The sequence below is a fragment of the Natrix helvetica genome, assembly GCF_964273705.1.
Source record: "Natrix helvetica genome assembly, chromosome: 3".
Classification (NCBI taxonomy): Eukaryota; Metazoa; Chordata; class Lepidosauria; order Squamata; family Natricidae; genus Natrix; species Natrix helvetica.
In genome coordinates, this window is record NC_138549.1 from 146,353,861 (window position 1) to 146,374,814 (window position 20,954).

General features: G+C 37.1%; 1 protein-coding gene across 1 annotated transcript in view; it reads right to left on the reverse strand.

Annotated features, from left to right (window-relative positions):
- PTPRT (protein tyrosine phosphatase receptor type T) overlaps positions 1-20,954 on the reverse strand; it is a 703,069-nt gene that overhangs the window by 28,320 nt on the left and 653,795 nt on the right. The window contains exons 20-24 of the mRNA XM_081949356.1: positions 16,163-16,239; positions 13,961-13,997; positions 12,790-12,887; positions 9,766-9,882; positions 2,098-2,252 (exon numbers count right to left, since the gene is read on the reverse strand). Coding sequence (XP_081805482.1) covers positions 2,098-2,252; positions 9,766-9,882; positions 12,790-12,887; positions 13,961-13,997; positions 16,163-16,239 — 484 coding nt within the window. The remainder of the gene's footprint in view (positions 1-2,097; positions 2,253-9,765; positions 9,883-12,789; positions 12,888-13,960; positions 13,998-16,162; positions 16,240-20,954) is intronic.

Consider the following 20,954-nt stretch of genomic DNA (forward strand, 5'->3'; position numbering starts at 1 on the left):
GGAAAAGAAAAAGGCTTTTCTGCACACATAAAAAGAATATGTAAAGAAAAAGGCTGAGCTATAACTTTCCCCCTGAAGTCCTAATTTTGTAATTCAAGTTTATTTATTAGATACCATATATTCCACAAATACATTTTGTTCACACAATCAGCTTTAAATATACTAAAATCACATTTAAATAAAATGCTTTCATTTGAAGCATATTTGAATTTAAATACCAGAAGAAGAAGAAAAACTGCAGAGAATTGTGCTGGTTAATTTAAAACCTCACAATCCAAAGGAATACAAATGGTCACTATTGCAAAGTTACTAATGGTATAGTTTGATTCTCAGTGGGAAAAAAACTCTGCATATTTTATTCTTTAAATTGTTGGATTCCTAAAAATAACTCAGGATGACAATAAATTATTACATGAATAAAATCCAAATTAACTCTTTGGCCATTTCTAAAAACTGGCTTATTTAAGATTTAATGAAGCAGAATACAAACTTGATATGGAACAATTGATGGCATGAGAATTCCTGCCCTTACTAGTTAAGGGGGAATTTAGTCATTGCTGTGCATATAAATGGTTGCTGACTGCTGAAAGTTTTCCAAGTTAGGGTCAGCAGTCAGTGCTACAGAGAATTAATCTTCTAAAATTGCACAACACTAGGTATTTCCACTGCTTCTACCAAAACTTTCACCCTTGATTGACTCACAATGGCAACCAGCGAGTCTCACCGGAAAAGAATTTCACCTTCTATTTCTGCCATGCAGGGTTGTTCAGGTTGGACAGGAAAAAAATGATTTGCTTCTAAATGCAAATCATCTTCCCTGTCTCCTTTCTCCCACTGTGAAATATCATTCTGCAAACAGGAAAGAACATACAATGTCCTTTCCTGGGTATGATGAAAATGCAGCTAAACGAAATACTGCAAAATCCATGGGATGTGACTAGAGTATGAACTATTATCGACCTGATTGAACTAGATCTAGGAAGGAAATTGGTATCATCTTAATGAATATACGGCATTTCATTCTCTTTAATTCACTTTTCTGCTATTCAGAATTGTAATAAATATAAAATTAACATACTTAAATGTATTCTTCAGTATTGACCCATACTATCCAAAAATAATCAGATGACCAATAGATGACATTCTGAATGTTTGCAACCCTAACCTGGTTGTTCCAACTACCCCAGGAAACATCTTATTCATTTATTAAATTTATATGCCATCCATCTCACTATTGAGTGACTGTAAAACTTCAGGGAATTTTTTGCCATCATTATAATATTGGATATTGTTATTTCAACACTTAACAAATAAAAGGTTAGGTACATGTGGGTCATTTAAAATTAAGAAGAAACATCTTCAGAAAATTATCTACTGGGATCAGGATCAAGTTGTCTATCTACTTTTAGAACATTATTTATATGTAATATGCTTTAAAACTATGTTACAATAGAAAATGCTTCTATCAGATTTACATTTAAACATAATATTGTATTGAGAAATGAACGCTAATAATGCTGAGAACGCACATGAAATACAGTAGTTTTAGCACCCTACTCAGGAAGATACTGAACAATATCCAATCTAGTCTTCTACATAGGAGTCAAAGGTTATGTATCTGCTAAAAATGTATACTTATAATCACAATGGAATCATGAAAAAATTATTCTATTTGCTTGGGACAAACTATATATATTTTTTGAAACAGAAATTGATCAGCAGTGGATCTAATGTGAGAAATAAATGCAGACTTTTGGTCTGTCCCAAAAGTGCTTTTTCAAGAGGCAATTGGACTCTGTTTTTTTAAAGATGTCCCACTTCCCATCCAAGAAGCTTCTTCAGCTCTGAAGTGGAATGTTTTCAAAGAAAAAAAAAAAACAAAGTTCAGTTGCTTCTTGAAAAAAGCATCTTTGGAACAACCATGACCTGGATGACTGAGAATCTCTGTAGACATTTGCAGATTTGTTGTATGATAAGATTTTGGATAATGCAACATTCATTCTATCTAGGATAGTGGAATGACTAGTAAGCTAAGGAAATAAGCAGCACTGGAGAAAACGGATGAAAAGAAATGACAGATGGAAACAAAGTTTGTACCTGCAGTGCACAACAACAGGTCCTGCATCTGGTGGATTGAGAAACTTCACTTGTCGAACAAAGCCCAAGAGACCTGTAGCATAACAAGGAACCCCATGGTCTGGCCAGCTAGTGAAGTGGAATTGACGAATTTCTCGAATCTCATGGTAGCCTTTCTGAAAAGGATATATAATAATTTTAAAAAATCATCTACAGTATTCTCTTTCATTACAATTACTATTACTTAATTATAAGTTGTTTCTTATTTAGGTTGAGACTAGATTTACCCAACAGGAAATCAATCTAAATATAAAATGTCACTTTACTTAGAATATTACAATGAAAAAAACACACCCTTTTTCTATTATCTTATTCCTGGGATGCCTAAAATAATCAAACAATTTTGAAGAAAAACTGGGGGGGGGGGATAATTTATCTTTCTTTCAACTCTACTTGCATCTTCAAGTATTTCATGTGTGTGTTTGTGAGTGTGTGTCTGTGTGTGTGTGTCTGTGTGTGTGTTCTGAAAGTGAAAAGTGAAAAGGTGTGTTTATGTATGTGTGGATTTTTCTGGATATACATATACATATTTGTACACATGCATATGTACAATTTGGATGATTCTAATAAAAATAAATAAATTTCAAGATGCATGAATTCAAGGAAATGCTGTGCAGTTATCCCCTATCATCCCTTGAACAAAAGTTGCTTAAGGAGCTGGGTACTAGTAAGCAATCATAACTTTGCTTCGTTAAAGCTGGCAAATTCACATCCAGTATATGATAATAAATATCTTGGCAGTAAGCAGTATCAAACTACTTTTTAAAAAAGTAGAAGTATTCCAATTACCTCCAAAGTATAAGTGGTACATAATTAAGCTACCCTCTATATTTTCTTATTTAGAAAGTATACACAGTAAGGCTGAAATCCAAATTAAGAACAAGGGAAGCATACCAAATATTCTGAAAATGCTATGATCATACAAATTATAGTAATATAGTTTTAGCTTGTTTTAGTATTTCAAAAATGTATTATTCTGGTTATGACTACTTTTGAAAAAAATATTTAAAAGTAGGAAACTTTTATGTATGCAAAACATATATTATATATGTATGCTTTTTTATCTACCATTCTGCTAAAGAATGACATTCAGAAACAAGTAGTAATTATTTAAAAATGCACTTACGTATGTAGCAGGGGGGAGGGAATAAATGGAGAGTTTGGGAGGAAGGGGAGGAGACAGGAGGAGGGCAAGGAGAGGAAGGAGGAACTGGCCTGGGATGGAAGAGAGAGAGAGAGGAGGGTGAGCCAAGGCTGAAGGAAAAAATAGAATACTATAGCAGAGGATTCTATGGGTCAATCCTGAGGGAGAGAAGAGTATAGGATAGCAGAGGCTTCCGTGAAGCAAACCTGAAGGAAAGCAGAGAAACAACGAAGGAGCTGAGGCTGTGGAACAAAAGCCCAACAGACAGTTGAATAGAAAGTGAAGATAGAGAAAGAGGCTCCAACTAGTAACCTGGCTACCACCCCATCTGTGACTTGCCTGTTGAGAGGAGGCTGACCACCACCCCATCACATGACCCTGGCAAGTAGAGGTGCATCAGAGAGGAACTAGGTTGGACTGGCAGCCATACGAAAGGGCCAGAAGAACCCAGACTCCAGCGGCCTTTTCAAGGTTAAGGGCTACATTTGGGGGCTCGTCCTGGATATCCTTCTAGCCCTCCTCCATAAGCGGAGGTGGTGGTGGTCCCATACAGGAGCATGAGCAAAGTGAGCAAAATGGACTCCACTGCTGTCACTAAGTGGTGTGAGGAACAGAACAGTGAAATAAAGATGAGTCTAGCAATTGACATCCCTGGGAATGTTTTGTCAGAAGAGCGAATTTTACAGGCAGTGAGGATCCTTGCTCCAGACCAAAGGGTATATGTGGTTGATACAAAGATGGACAGGGACTTCGCTCACTTTTATGTGCTATTGGAATGGAAGAGAAGAGTCCCAGAGTGCTTTGGGGTTGAGAGCCTTCAATTGACTCAGGACACCAGGGTAAGGGTGATACACCCAACCCAATGGGCCATGCCTTCAGTAGAGACATTAAGCCGTCAAGAGGAAACACACACCTCAATCATCATAGGGGCAGCAGAGGCATGATCTGCACAGGTCATGGGGAAACTGACACCCATTCAAACCCTGACTGGCAACTACTGTGTGGGAGCTGGGTACAAGAAACGACGTATCTTTTCAGGGATACAACCAGTGCCAGAGGGGGAGGAAGAATACAAAACCTGGATGGAATAGGCAGTACAAGCAGTTGGAGTGTGGGGTGTATCAAACTCTCAAAAGAAATAGAGGGTCAGAGAGAGCTTAAAGGGTCCCGCTGCAGAAGCCATTAGAAGTTTAACTCTCACCAAAGGCAATTTACCGTGCATGATTACCTCTGTTTACTGCATGATGAATTTGGACCTGCTGAAACAGTTTCTAGCCTGCTGTTTTGGTTTGAACAAATGTACCAGAAGAGAGGTGAAAGGCTATCTGAGTACATAAAAAGATTGAACAAGTTACTGTGTCAGATTGTGGAAAGGAAGGGAATGGACTTGGCTGAAGTAGAACGAGCTAGGATTGAGCAACTTTCGCAGGGTGCTTTATCCTCTGACCCAGTATGGAATCAAATAAAGACTCAAGCTGAAGGAACACCTGGGGGTATCATGAGCTCATAAGGAGAGTTAGGGCAGCAGAAGCAGTGGAAGACGCCAAAGAGGCCTCAGCCAATTCTCCATCAAAATTGTCACCAGGTGGAGGAGTGGGGAAAACGGAAGGTGACGATGCCCATCTCAATGCTATGCAAGCTCAAATATCCCATTTAACTAAGATGACGGCCTCGTGGACGGAAATGGGTGGTCCCCTTTTGAATAGAGGTCTGGCTAGGCCGGTCAATGGGAGAGTGGGCCCTTACACTTCAGCAGAGAACTTGATGAAGCCAGTGATCTGTTATAACTGTGGGGGTGCAGGGCATTACAGACGTACTTGTACTAAGCCACAGAAACCACAAAATTTGGCCCAGTCGGGAAACTACAGAGGGCCCCAGTGAGGGAGCCAACTGGGTGCCCATTGACACTACCTAGCTCCAATCAAAAAGGTGACAGAGAAAGGCCCTGGATGTCACCTTTCATAAGTGAAGCTCCCACAAATTCCCCTCAGTGACCAGAGTGATGGGAGCACCTCCCTTAATGAGGAGCTCCCATACCCAAGGGACTACTAAGGTCAAAGTGACAAAGTGACAAAACTCTGGCAACAGCCTTCACAGGATCACTCAAGCATGGGCTATCAGACCATATGCTGGGTCACTCACCACCAAGATCCCTAAACAGTTGGTGGGCCCTTCTTCAATGGTGCCAATACAAGTGAAACTTTTGAACAACATGAGGAGCATTTGGAGAAGGTTCTGACCAGGCTCCATGAAGAAGGGTTGAAGCTTTCATTAGAGAAATGCCAATTTTATCAACCATCTGTCACATACCTTGGTTATGTTGTCTCTGCCGAAGGGATATCAACTGATCCCACGAAACTTGAGGCTGTCACTTCCTGGCCCAGACCCCAAAATGTGGCTGAACTATGATCATTTCTAGGGTTCTGCTCATATTATCGGAGGTTTGTTGAAGGGTTTGCAAAGATAGCCCGTCCCCTCAATAATCTGTTGAAGAATTAGGAGGCAGAAGATGTGTCTGACCGTTCAGGTCATCTTCATCAGAATAAGGGACCCAGGAAGTCTCAGGAGTCATTTCAGTCAGAATGGACCAAGCAGTGTGAGCAGGCCTTCAACCAACTGAAAAGGAGACTCACAAATGCCCCTGTCTTGGCCTACGCAGACCCGAACCGGCCATATGAACTACATGTTGATGCTAGTTGGGATGATCTTGGGGAGTACTGTATCAGAAATATGATGAACTCTTGAGGCCTGTTGCATATGTTAACAGGGGCCTTACTTCAGCCGAAGAGAACTATCCTACTCACAAGCTCCTGGCGCTTAAGTGGGCAGTGGTAGATAAGTTAAAAGATTACCTGTATGGAGCAGAGTTTGAGGTTAAGACAGATAACAACCCACTCAGGTACCTGCTGACAACAGCCAAACTTGATGCCACTGGACATAGCTGGCTAGCTGCCCTCTACGAGTTCAGGTTTAGCCTGTGGTACCGGCCAGTTGTGGGAAACAGGGATGCAGATGCCCTGTCTAGGAGACCTCATGGCCCCAATACACATGCTGGAAGATGGATCCGATTGACTCCCGATGGTATTCAAGCCCTGTACCAAGAGGTCGAGCACCAATTCGAGGAGCAGCTGGTGCAGAAGCAGTAGGAGTCACTTCCATGAATGTTCCCAAGCTGTACTGTAACCCCATTCAAGTTAGAGGAAGGGGTATGCCTGTTTTGACCAAGAAGGACTTAAAAAGGGATCAGGCAGAAGACACTCTTTGTGGCCTGTCTGCGAGGGCTCTGAGAAGTGGTCAGAGAGAAGTCCTGCCAATTAACTCCCCAAGAGAATCTTGGTTGTTGCATAAAGAATGAGACCAGTTACAGCTCCAAGGAAGTGTGGTTTATCGAAAGGGCCCTTCAGATGGACCTGAGGGAAAATGGCAGCTGTTACTCCCAGAAAAACATAGAGAAGCAGTATTGATTGCACTACAGGATGTGCATGGGCATCTGGGGCCCGAAAGGCCCTTTAAGTTAGTGAGAGATTGGTTCTACTGGCCTTGTATGAGGAAAGAGGTTGAGAATTACTGTCAATCCTGCCTGCGTTGTATCCAGCGAAAGACCCTACCCTCCAAGGCTGCAAAGTAATGGACCCATGGATCTAGTTTTCATGGATTTCCTGTGTCTGGAACCAGACACCAGTAGACAAGAGAATGTATTGGTTGTGACTGATCATTTCACTCGCTATGCCCAGGCCTTCCCAACGAAAGATCAACGTGCTACCACAGTAGCCAAGGTACTTGTAGAAAAGTTCTTTGTACATTATGGGCTACCTCAGCACATACATTCTGATCAAGGCAGAGATTTTGAGAGCAAACTTGTCAAACAACTGCTGGGTATATTGGGCATTCATAAATCATGCACCACTCCCTACCACCCACAAGGAGACCCACTGCCAGAGAGGTTCAATCATACTCTTCTTGACATGTTAGGGACACTTACTGCAGAGAAGAAACAGCACTGGACACAACACATTTCTACTGTTATACACACATATAACAGCACAGAAAATGATGCTACTGGGTATTCTCCATACCGACTAATGTTTGGCAGGGAGGCTTGATTGCCAGTAGATATAACATTTGACATCTCCATGGACAAAACCTCACTCACTTCACACTGTAACTATGTGGACTGGTTGAGGAGGAATTTGAAGATAGCATATGAAAAAGCCCAAGCCATTTCAGAGGGCCGAAAACAAAGAAACAAGAGAAACTATGACCTGAAGGTGAGAATTCAAAATTTGCAACCTAGTGATCAGGTACTGTTGTGAAATCTGGGCATTCCTGGGAAACATAAACTGACAGACCAATGGTGCTCCCAGCCATACATTGTCAAAGAGAAGCTACCTGGATTGCCAGTATACCAGATTTGACCAGAAGGGAGTTTAGGGCCTCTGAAAGTTTGGCACCGAAATAATCTATTGCCTCCAAATGAGGCAACACGAGCAGCTCAGCCTTCTGATCCACAGGAGACTGAACCCTGCCCAAGAAGCAGGAGACTAATGACTCGAGCACAGTCTGCTCCATCCACAGAAAGAGAAGAGGAGGACAGTGATGAGGAAGAGGGCTGTATGAACTGGTTGTAGTCACCAGAGTATATTGTGACAGCCACACCCTCATTGGGCACTGAGATGGAACCCAGGCAGCTCAGGCCAGATGCCCCTGAGTTTGTACCTCAATCTCAGGAACAGGGAGAAGTTTTGGGGGAACCCAAGTGGAAGACTGATGAACAATCCAAGCAACTGCCAGAATTGGAGAGAGTGCCGCCAAGTCTGGAGACTCCTGGGCCAGAGGGACCTCTGGGGAAAGACTCAATGCTCTCTCATGCCTTGCAACAGCCAGAACCAGAGAATGTGCTTCCACTACCAGAGACATTTGGGTGCCAGAAGTCTCAAGGGGATGACTCATTCATCCCCACTGGGCCCAAAGAACAGAGACTGAAACGAGTGATACATCCCATTGGAAGACTGACATATGATGCTCTGGGCCACAGCACAGATGAGGCAGTACTCACTGCTAGGCAAAATCCTAATCCATCCCCTGACCCCCCAGGCTCTTCGTCAGCAATTTACACTCTTTGGAGGATCAAGAATTTTGGGTGGGGGAGTGTGTAGCAGGGGGGGGGGAAATAAATGGAGAGTTTGGGAGGAAGGGGAGGAAACAGGACGAGGGCAAGGAGAGGAAGGAGGGACTTGCCTGGGAGGGAAGAGAGAGAGAGGAGGTGAGAGGAGGGTGAGACAAGGCTGAGGGGAAAAAAAAGGAATACTTTAGCAGAGGCTTCTGTGGGTCAATCCTGAGGGGGAAAGGGGGAATACTATAGCAGAGGCTTCTATGGACCAAGCCTGAGGGAGAGAAGAGTATAGGCTAGCAGAGGCTCCTGTGAGGCAAACCTGAAGGAAAGCAGAGAAACAACACAGCAGAGGCTGTGGAAGAAGAGCCTGCCAGACAGTTGAAAAGAGAGTGAAGATAGAGAAAGAGGAAGAAGTTCCAACTAGTAACCTGACTACCACCCCATCTGTGGCTTGCCTGTTGAGAGGAGGCTGACCACCACCCCATCACGTGACCCTGGCAAGTAGAGGTGCATCAGAGAGGAACTAGGTTGGACTGGCAGCCATACGAAAGGGCCAGAAGAACCCAGATTCCAGCAGCCTTTTCGAGCGTAAGCGCTGCACGTACATAATCCAATAATTAGCAATATAGTGCTTGATACAAATAATAATGTAATGAAGCCTTCCTGGAAACAATTCAAAGTGCTTTCAAATATGGTATTTGGTATTGGTATTTCTTTTCTGCTATGTGGCAAAGAAATAACATCTTATCTGAAAGCAGAGAGACAAAGGTAGTATTCTGTTTATTCTATACAGCAATATTCTACCAATTTCTACACTTATGGTATGAAGGATCATAATTATCTTCCTTATAGTATTCCTCCAAAGTTTCATCCTTTTTCTTAAGAAAAAAATAATGTAGGATAATGATAAGAGTTTAAGTCTAGGTGCTATTGCTATTAAGGTCATGTTACTGTAATAATGAGAGTAATCAACATAACTCTAAGGGATGATGGGCTTGTCTTTGCTAGATAAGATCAAGGAAATATTGAATAGAAATTTGGATTTCATGGCTTAGGCAGTTTCTTTCAGTTCTATGATTCCAATTACAATTCTACTTATCACTGGCATGAATTCCCTTAGTCTATGGGAAATTGTTAAGCTATGCATGAAAGTTGCTTTTCTGTATATCATTTTCTCTGATTTTGGGGATAATGCATAGCCATGTTTTTTGTCCTCTGTGTCTCTGTTTGATTTACCATATTTACCAAAGTATATAATGCATAGTGATGATTTTCATATTGACTATCATATTTCTTAATGAAACATGGAAATAAATGGATTTCCTGGAAAACAAATTAGTTGATGAAGAAGGTAGGACCAATGTATTCTTACTTTTTGGACTGTAAAAGTACGTATGACATATTCTGCCAATGGTTCTGTCTCAATTAAGGTCACTTTGATATCTCCGTAGACTTCTGTGTCATCGGGCCAGTATCTGACACACTTCACCTATGGAGGGGAAAGTCACCAAAGTGAAAATTAATGCATGATGTTGAGCTGTAAGACATTGTTTTCTAAGCCCAGATATGGGCCTAAAATGTATATTCCTGTAGAAGAAGAAATCAGAAGGGCACTGCATAGGACCTCTCATGTACATGCTTGTCTGCATCAATTATTAGTAAACCTAAAAGAACCCAGAACAATAAGTATCGATGTAATTTATTTGTTTTGGTATAAGTGTTTACATTTGAAACCCATTTGTTTATGGAAAACCTTTTCAGCATAAATTTGCAGTACTTCACTTTGAATTAGACTAGTAATGTACTTATATGGAAACATAATTATACCTATATGAATAGTGATACATGAACAAATTCTATTATGATTGCTGTAGTTTTTGTCAACCAATTTGCTAATAGCCAAACTTGCTATCCTAACAATTTTGTCATGATAAAATGATGATCTACATTAAAGTTGGGAAAATGATAGCATACAATATTGTTCATTCACTAAATAGTTAATTCTTTTTTTTATTACTCTAGGCAGAATTAGGAAAGACAAAAGGAATCCAGTCTAAACTTGTCAGAACTGAATTCTGAACACAATACAATTCAATCAGTATGTGTGTGTGTGTGTGTGTGTGTGTGTATGTGTGTGTAAAAGATGACATAAGGAAAGTTGAGTGAAAAAGAAAGAAGGTGATGGGAAAAAATGCACAACTAACATTAGATAATTGTGCAAATTTGCTACTATTATAATCTCTAGCTAGGTAGAGAGCCTTTTTGTGTTGATACATTATGTGCCACCCAATCAGTGTCAAATCTTATTATACTGTATATTCACCCTTCTTCAAAATGATCTGGATAGATTCTCATAATGGTATCTCCATCACTGCAGTAATTAAATTCATCCACTTTGATCCTGGTCATTGTCTTCTTTTTTCTTTGCATAGTATGTCCAAAATATTTCCTTTGCATAGTATGTCCAAAATATGGTCATTTGAACTTGGCCATTTGTGCCTCAAGTGAAAACTCTAAGTTGATTTGTTCTGTGATTCATTTCTTTGTTTTCCTGGCTTCCTATGGTATTCTCAGGAACCTTCCTTAATGTCATACTTCATAAAACATCTTTTTTTAATTCTTCTTCAAAGTTGAACTCTGACATCCATAGTGTGTGATAGGGAAACCATTGCCTGTATGGTTCTAATCTTTAGAAGTATAGACACATTATAGAATGTGAATCTTTCTTCAATGGCTTTTATTCTTACCCTACCAAGTGGAAGGCTGCAGCATGTTTCTTTACTTTTGGTTGCTTGACTTCTGTTCCTATTAATAATTGATCTTTTAAAAAGAGAAGGTGTCTATCACTTTAATGTCTTCTTTGTCAATTCTAAAGCTGGCTGGAGTACTATTATTAGGTTGATCTTTATATTTAACCGTAGTCCCCCTTTTTCACTGGATTCGATGTCTTTTATTACTAGAAATTGCAGATTTTTTTTTTTTTAGTTATCAGAATAGTGTAGGTTTTGCTCCAGTTTGAAAGCCACATTTGTCTTTTTGAAATTAGCCTCCCTTAATATATATTCAATGTATAGATTAAAAAATTAAGAGTATACAGCTTTAACTCACTCCTTTGCTGACTGTATAATTGTTATCATTGTTGATTTCAGAAAAGGCAGGCACAGCCACACACCTCTACGTATTAATGATTCACTTGTGGAGGTGGTTAGCAGCATCACATTTATGGGTGCACAGTTAATGAGTAGGATAGCTTGGTCAGTCAACAATGAGACACCGGTGAAGTGGGACTGCAGCACCTGCATTTTCGGCATTTCATGAGAAGAGTTCATCTTCCTTCCCCTGTCTTGACCACTTTCTATAGAAGGATGATCGAGAGCATCCTGTTATATTACAGGACTGTTGGGTTTGGAAGTATTACTGCTCCAGACAGGAAGGTGGTGCAGAGAGTGGTGAAGATGGCAGAAAAGATAATTGGTAATTCACTTCCTTCTATCTAGGACATGGCATATAAGTGATGCTTGAACAGAGTCCGCAGGATTGTCTGGGTCACTTACACATCCTCTTCACAACCTATTTTCCTTGTTACCTTCTGGAGGAGCCTTCATGGTATCCGAAGCAAAACTTCCAGATTCAGTCAGTTTTGTTCCATATGGCATTAAACTTGTGAACTCTAAAGTTTCCTCTACTGCATATTCAAAATGGACAGTGATTAATACATATGTATATGGTGCAGGTATATATTTATTTATGTATATGGCATGTGTATATGTGTATTATGTGTGTGTTTGGGTAGATATATACTTTCTCTTGAGAGCAGGCAACAGAATTTCATTTTTAATGTGGACCAGTGTGCTCACAGCAAATATATATATGATAATCTTCTTCTCTTCTCTCCTCTCCTCTCCTCCTCATGAGATGTCTTTTATATCATATCAGAGGGCAAGCATTGTATTTGTTCAAATGCTTTAAAATTTGGGAAATCAGAGTAATAGAAATCAGAAGTGATATCATACATTGCTGAGAGGTAAGATTGCTTGAAAAGTTTGATCTGTGTGCAATGCGATATGAACTTATTCTGATTTTCATTTAATGTGCAGATTAAAATGTAATTACAGTTCAGACTTCATTAAATTCTGAGTTCTTAGCTCAAACATCTATTTAAAAACATGTTTTGTAGGTTTAGAAATGCAGTTAGAAAATTTATTCAGAAATCCATATTATTGTGACAACACCAAAATGTATTTTAAAATCTGTATTTAAATGCAAATTTGAAATAGATTTTGAATATATTGCCAATTAGTGTGTCAGTGGGGTATAGAAGCCTTCAAACTGAGCAAATGTAAGAATAATATGAACCACAATATATGACTGATAACTTTGGAAATTAACATCTTACCCTGCCAACTTCTACCAGGTTGGTGACCATGACAACACTTGCTGAATTCTCCTGCCAAATCATCCTCCAAAAATCCTTCACTGTCTCTTGCATTGGCCCTAAAGGCAGAATAAGTAAAACAAAAGAGATCTTCCAAAGATTACTTTAGCACAAACATTTCAATTTACTTGTCTGTCTCCCAACCACCCTTCTACTATGGAAACAATATCTCCTAAGTGTGCCTGCTTATTTTCTTAGGTGAGGTTGGAAGAGCAATACATTTGTTGAATCATACAAGTACCTAGGATTTAAAATACTGTGCTAAACTTTCAGTTAGTACCACAAACAGATATAAATACTCATAACTGAAGGTCACTTTGGAGTAACACATCAGACAAATATAGAATATTAATTTATGCTGGGATACAGTGCTAGGTCTGGTAAGAATATTTACGAAGTATAAATGGCACCAAGAATTCTAAATACACCCTCAATTATAGGGTGAGATGTTAGGTGATAATACTCCTGGGCCACATTTTAATTACCAAATGAATGTGTGACTTTTAACAGAAATCTTTTCATTGCCTTTGAGAATTGGGTGCTAGGTTCTGCTTTTCATATTTCTGATTGTGTTTTTCATCTCCTTTAAAAAAAACCTGCATTGAAAATGTGTAAAAAATGTCTTTTGGGGAAAAATTAAAATTAAAGGATGGTACACACATTTAATTAATTACAAAGGAATCTTACTGATTGCAATATGATTCCTACGAAGCTAAGTGCAACACATGTGAAATCTCAATTATTATGCATAAAAAAACAGGTGTGAATTAAATTGTCCTAAACTCAATGCTTATGTCAAAACAGAATTAAACTCTTAGTTTGTATCTTTAGAAACATATTCTAAGATAACATGTCCAAAAAAATAATAATACAAGAATTCATACTGTTATTAAAGAAATCATAATTAATTTGAAAAAAAAAATCTTTTAAGTGAATCTATGTTAAAATGGCAAGGATGAATAACAAACAAAATACATCTCTACTGTACTTTGCCTTAAAGCACCTATAATGATTTTTCTTCCAGATTAATGGCACTACCACCTTTCAGGCATCTTTACACCATCCATCCATCCATCCATTCATACCATCGCATCTTGTCATTCAGACCACACTCTGATTCTATAGTACTTACCTTGAGTTGCAATGTAATGGTGAGGTCGATGGTATCCCTAAGAAGAAGACAAGGAAGGGAAACCCTTGAATTTCAATTTCAGGCACAATTTAGATATGCATTTGAGTTGTTAAAATTTTGCTTAAAATCACAAAATTAATGTTGTCTTTGATGCATTTGGAGTAGGAAAAGGGATATGAAGATTGCATTTCCCCTTAACCTCAGGACAGAGGCAGAAAATCCTCAATCATTCAATTATTAGAATCAGATTATGAATTAGAGGAAGGATAGTGATGGAGACCAAGTATCTGGATGCTTGGGACAGACAAAGAGACAGATAAAATGTCCAGACTGTATTGTACAGCTGGAAAACAAATAAGGCTGTCTCAAGGTGACCACTGCAGACCTCTAAAGATCATATCTGAACTGAGATACAAAAAGTCCCAAAGACTTAGTTATATAAAACTACTCTGAATGAAAAAGAAGCATATTAACATGAATTATTTATGGTAGGAACTGTCTCAGATTTCCGGATAGTTCTAAAAATTCTGAAATCATTTATGTATCAATAAGAAAGGAGATTTATGACTAGGAATAAAAACTAGACCTTACTTTCATATTGCCTGCTTAACCATATTCACTTTAGGATTTAGCTTATCTTCTAACAAAACACATTTGGAAAAATGTGTGTCCCCTCATCTGTGGCACACACATCTGTTTCTTGTCGAAGCAGAAGAGGTAATTAGCTTGAATGTGGGTTTATTTTAAAAGGGAATCATGTAGGGTATACATTTTTACATGTTTTCCCTTTTCTTAATTGGAGGATCTTTTAAAAACATTGTGATTTAATTGACATTTATAGAGACTTACATTAGAAAAGAGGATGTGTAATACTTTGCTAGAAGTTACAGACTTAATTTGCTTCAAAATTCAGTTTTTTATTAATCAAATGAGTACATTATGAGCCACGATGGCACGGTGGTTAGAGTACAGTACTGCAGGCTACTTCTGCTGACTGCTGGCTGACTGTAATTTGGCAGTTCAAATCTCACCAGGCTCAAGGTTGACTCAGCCTTCCATCCTTCCGAGGTGGGTAAAATGATGACCCAAATTGTTGGGGGTGATATGCTGACTCTGTAAACCACTTAGGGAGGGCTATAAAGCACTCTGAAGCCATATATAAGTCTACATGTTATTGCTATTTAACCTGTTAACTTTATCCTTCTTTCTGTTCTTTATTTTCACAAAATCTCTTCAGGATAATTTATATATAAATTTCCAATAAACTCCTGATCTTTTTTCAACAATCATCAATCACATTGATCGACATGATTACACTTCTAATTTTCTAACAACATAGGGTGGTTGAGATCATGGAAAGAAGAAAAACTACAACAACCCCTTCAATATATTATTTTGTCAAAATTCAAAGAAGGCTATTTAGACATTGGCATTTGAAGGCATTTCGTTCTTTTCATGTTTACCTAGTAGTAAGTTCCACTGATCTCACAATGTTCTTTTTCAATGTTAAACTAAACAAAATATTTTTAAGATTGTGGAGGGGGATAGCTAGTTAGAATAGATGAAATGAAACAAGTAATGAACAATACTTCGGAAAGCTGAGCAAATACTCTGACACAGAACGAGTCACTTTCCTATGCTCATAAAACAATATAAAACATATACTCAATCCCATTCAAATAAAAATAGTCAAAAACAGAAAATTGCAAGCACAGCATGAGCCATTCTTATTCAATTAGTCAATTGATTAGTAAGTCATTAATTTGTATTGGTTTGGGATGCAAATTTTGATCCAAATATTATACATTCTTCCTCTATTTGTTGTTGGTTTGTGTTTGTTTGCTTTACAAAATTCCATTTGAAGAAATGTATCTGAGTCTTAAAACCGTGGACTCTATCTTATGGTATGAGTGTGATTTGGTAATTTACATCCCCTTGCTTGGCAAAGGCCTCACTTAAACCTGCAATAGGATCTAGCTCCATTTTAATTTACCATGATGCTCCAATTACTTCTAGGGAAATTTAGTGGAGTAAATGTTCACAAAGGTATTGGCTAGTGTACTGCTATGATCTTCTATCAAAATATAGTTATTTAAACCTAATGCAGCCCACTAAGTTAGGATCACACCCAAAGAGAATTTGCCTAGTGATTTTTCAAGCAAACACCTCTCTGTGCAAAAAATATTTTCTTACAACACTTACATCAATATAATTTGCATTAATGTAATCTGAATGAGGATCTCCATCTAGTAACTGCAGTCTCACCCTGGAGTGATCATCTGTAATTAATTGGTAGAAAGTGTTAATATTAAATAAAAGAACATTAAACCAAAACAAATAGGAATGCAAAAATGTACAGTATACAAATGGAGAAAGCGAAGACGTTTTTGTGTCTAGGTTTCCATTTAAATGTACATAACATTGGTTCCAAATACCATGGCTAAAATATCCAGCTATATGTTTATTGTGTACTTTACTGTAAATCTTGATTTGTTAAAGCCCTACTTGAACTTAATATAATCTGTACATGGTACAGGTTTTGTTCTATGGTATTTGCTGGATTATATTTTGAATCATTGCACAGGATAATATAAACCACACAAACCACACAGGTGCCAGAACGTTGTCATTTAAAAATAAAAATAAAACTATGAGAGACGCTTAGGTTTTCAGTGATATTTGGAGATTTGACTTTGATTTAATATTTCTGTTGTTAATTACCAAGATAGACACATAGTAGATATGTATACAGTATAAATAGAATGGATGATTTGTGTTAGATGATACCTTCAGTATCTGTTTATTTTAAAATTCACTGACAGAGGGAATCAGCCATTAATCAACATACAGGTTTAAGTCTGACCTTTAGTTTTTGTTTAAAGACAAGGAACCGGGAGAATAGACTAAGCAGAAAAGCAGAAAAGGAGATCCAGCCAATTTATGCTATTAGTTTTAAGTGTCATCTGCTCTTGCACAGAGCTCAGGCTTTTTGTTTTAATGTACATTTTCTGACAATACAACACTTAGGTAGAGAGAACATGAGTCAATTTCAACTGAATATGGGAAGTATATTACAATGCAATGCAGACAACACTCAGAATATTGTATCTAGGTCTGGGCATTGTGTTAGAAAGAACACTGAGAAACTATAACATAATCATAAAAGTGTAACCAAGATGATAGGAAGCCAACAAGGATTACAGTTGGAGATAATGTATTAGTTACAGTGTGTTTAATTTGGAGAAGACAAAACTATGGTAGTTATCTTCAAATATCTGAAGGATTGTTTGAAGATTCAGTGGAATTCTGAATTGTTCAGAATTGTTCCAAAAGATTGATAGTAAATCAGTTTCTATTACAAGAAATAAATTTTTACTGGCTGGTAAAATTAATTTTCAATATTTCTGCATAAATATGATGTAAAACGTAACCTGCAGACAGTGTTGGATCATTTTCCTCAATAAATAAATGAACAGGTGCAATGCTTTTTACTCATTTAATTGGGTTATTTGTATCTAGTTTTAGGACCTGTGTAGAGAACAGATCACATTTTAGGTCATATATATGCAGAAATATTTAAAATACAATTGGTTGACAAACGTTTAAGAATTATTGCATAATTCAGAGCAGTGGTTATTCAACAATGGTTATTCACACTGCTGAAGAGAAGGCCCACACGTTTGTCATTATCACACCAAAACTGCAACCTTAATATATATAACCGGAGGATCTAAGTTCATGTACATTTTGTATATTTATACAGATAGTCTGTGACTTACAACTGATTGCTTACAGCCATTTGAAATTACAATGGACTTAGAAAAAAGTTACTTATAACTGAACCTTGAAGTAATGATTGCTGCACCATCTAAGGTCATATGATCACATTTTGGGCAATTTGCAACTGGTTTGCATTTATGATCAGTTGCCATATCTCATGGTCACATGATCACAGGTGATGACATATTTTGCAGGGGAGTTTTTTGCCCCCAAAATGGCAAAAAATGCCCATTGGGTAAAGTGGGTTTGCACATACAACCATGTGGTTTGCTTAACTACTGCCATTGTAGAATTGATTCTGATTATATGATGCTCTGATTTATGACACCAATGGCTTGCAATCAAAATTCAGGTACTGACTAAAGCTAAGTCGAGGACTACCTATATTTCTTCTTCCTAATAATTATTAATAATATTAGTTTTTATAAATTAACTCTGGGTCATAATTTTGATGAAATTATAACTGATTACTATGAAAATAGATTCACCTGTGTGAACTAAATATGTGGTTTTACTGAGATTATAGCATTTTTTTGGAAACTGCTTTGAGCATAATATATTTATAGAAAATGCAGTAGTTAACTTTATTACAAATAAATAGACCATGCAAAAACAAGCATCCATTTATAAAGTGATATAAATTGACAAAATAACATCCAAACTCCAAATACCAATTATTTCTTTGTTAGAAGAAATTAGGGCAACTACTTTGTGTCTACCAAGTGATGACCACAAGTTTTTCATCTTTCTGCCTACAAGTCATCTTGAACACAGTAAGTTGTATATATCTCTCTGGATTCCAATCAGTTTGCAACATACCAGATACCCTCATGCCAGGAAGTGTTATAAATTAGTTAAAATGTTAAATTATTACATAATGGTTATAATTTCAATCATAATTTCTTGGAAAGGATCAAAAACTAGTGGACTTATTTTCAACTACGTACAAAATAAAATGCACACAATATAGTTGCCCAGATTACACAGAAATGGCATCTATAATTAATTTAAACAGGTGAATGAATAAAATAATACTAAATCAAAGAATAGCAAAAAATCTCAGTACAAAAAAAAATATCAGAGGCATTCTGGGTTATCAGATTTGAACTAGTTCACTTTTAGTTCAGTATTGCAGTGAGTGTAGCCACATAATTTCTGTTATATTTATGTTCTGAATTTAATAAGTTCAACACCTCCCCACCACGCAAAATTACCAGTGTTTACAAATAGTTGAAAAAGTAGAATAAAACAATAAAATAAAAAGTACAATATAAATGGCACAGTGTTAGCATTTAGAGGTAACTTTCATTATCCCATGTGTCAACAACACCATTATGTAACCTGCATTGGCTGCCAGACACTTTCTGCGTGCAATTCAAGATGCTGGTCATTACTTGTAAAACCCTTCATGCCTATTACAATTGTTCCTGCTGACTTAATATATTCAAACTCCTGATCCTCTCTCTTGTCATCTTGGAGGACCAAAGAAATATTCTATCTATGCCCATCCCACTTCTGGAACAGCATGAGTAGCATCCATACTCTGAAACAATTCTGGAAGGCTTACAGATCTAGCTCTGTTCCAGGGACTGCAGTGAATGTGGTTATGAGGCCGCCATTGTTTGGTTTTTTACACTTACAGTTATAGTATATGGTATTATTTTGGCTGGTTTTTTTTTTTTTTTAGGTTGGGCTCCCCAAGCTAAATGTTTTACATTTTTAATATATATTTTGTTAAAAGTTTTTAAAAACTACCCAAGCTAATATGAAGTAAGAAAACGGAAAAGAAAGAGAAATCCACGAAAGGAAAGAAAGAAAGAAAAAATCTGTAAAGCTTCCAATTTTCTGTGCAGCTGTTATTGCTACAATTATAACTTACTTGATGGGTACAAGATACCTCTCTTCTTTCTATAATCTATTAAGTTTAATCATTAAAAGCATAAATCATAAGGTCATTTTTTTTTCTGTTTCATGCAAAACATCTATAAGGGGTTTCCAGTCAGCAATACATATAGTTATAGTCTTTGATTAAAGAAATCAATTTTCATCAGCCATTCCTCCATTGTTGGTAATGCTGAAACTTTTCATCTTTGTGCACCTCAGGTTGTCATGTACAAAAACAAAGTTCCATGACTTTTTTTTTGAACTGTTTGTCCACCAATTCCAAAAGGAAAATAATTGCTTTCAATTGTATATTCAGATCCTCTGAATTACAGCGTGTTCTTGAATTTAGAATTTTCTAGCTTTATTAAACGTCCACTACAGGCAATAAACATCCCTTCTTGTCGTTCATAATTCCAGTTTGAAGTTGTTGGGTTTTTTTTACATTCTAGATAATATCTCTGGTTACAAATACCAATCATACAGCATTTTATAAAAATTATCTTTAATATTATAACATAAATGTAAATTTCAATCCTTTCAACCACATATTTCCCCTTCGTACATCTGTATATTATAACCAAAATATTGAGTTCACTTTATCATGCAATGTTTCACTTGTTCTTCTTCCGTTTCAAATTTCAATAAAGATGGTACATTTTAGCAGTTACATGTTCATCATTTGCAGAGAGTTCCATTTTAAACTCAGCCTTAAAATGTTCAAAACCATTAATTATTTTATCTACTTTAAATCTTTCTAATAATTGTAAATAAGAAAAAAACACATGTACAATTATACTGTCCTGCCCCTCTGAGTTCTTGTCTTGATTTTGTTTTACATTTTTTCTTGACAATATTCTCACATCTGACAATAGGTTAGTCATTTTATTTGCTTATTATTCCTCATCTGTAATATGATTCTTGTTCTGAGAGCTGCAGAAGTGTTTTCAGACATAATTTGGGTTTTTCTATTATCAATATGGCATATCTAACATAAGGTTTTTAAAATTCATGTTGACCTTGACTGCCACTCAAATCTCAGGCTTGGTTCTTGTACATCCAAAAGCCTTCTATTGCTCAACAACATTCACTCTTTCATCCAAACTAGAAAGCAAGGTGTAAAATACAATTTCAAATTAGGCAAATCCAGGACGCTTAATTTCTTTTGCATCTTGCAATATCTTATATTAATTCATATATCATTCTGTTACTGGTGCATCGATTTCAGTAAAAGTATTGTCTGAAACAAAAACATCATTCTAGATAAAACATTCATTTTTATCCCAGAATTTTTCCCCAACAATGATAGTTATACTTTACCACATGTTAATAT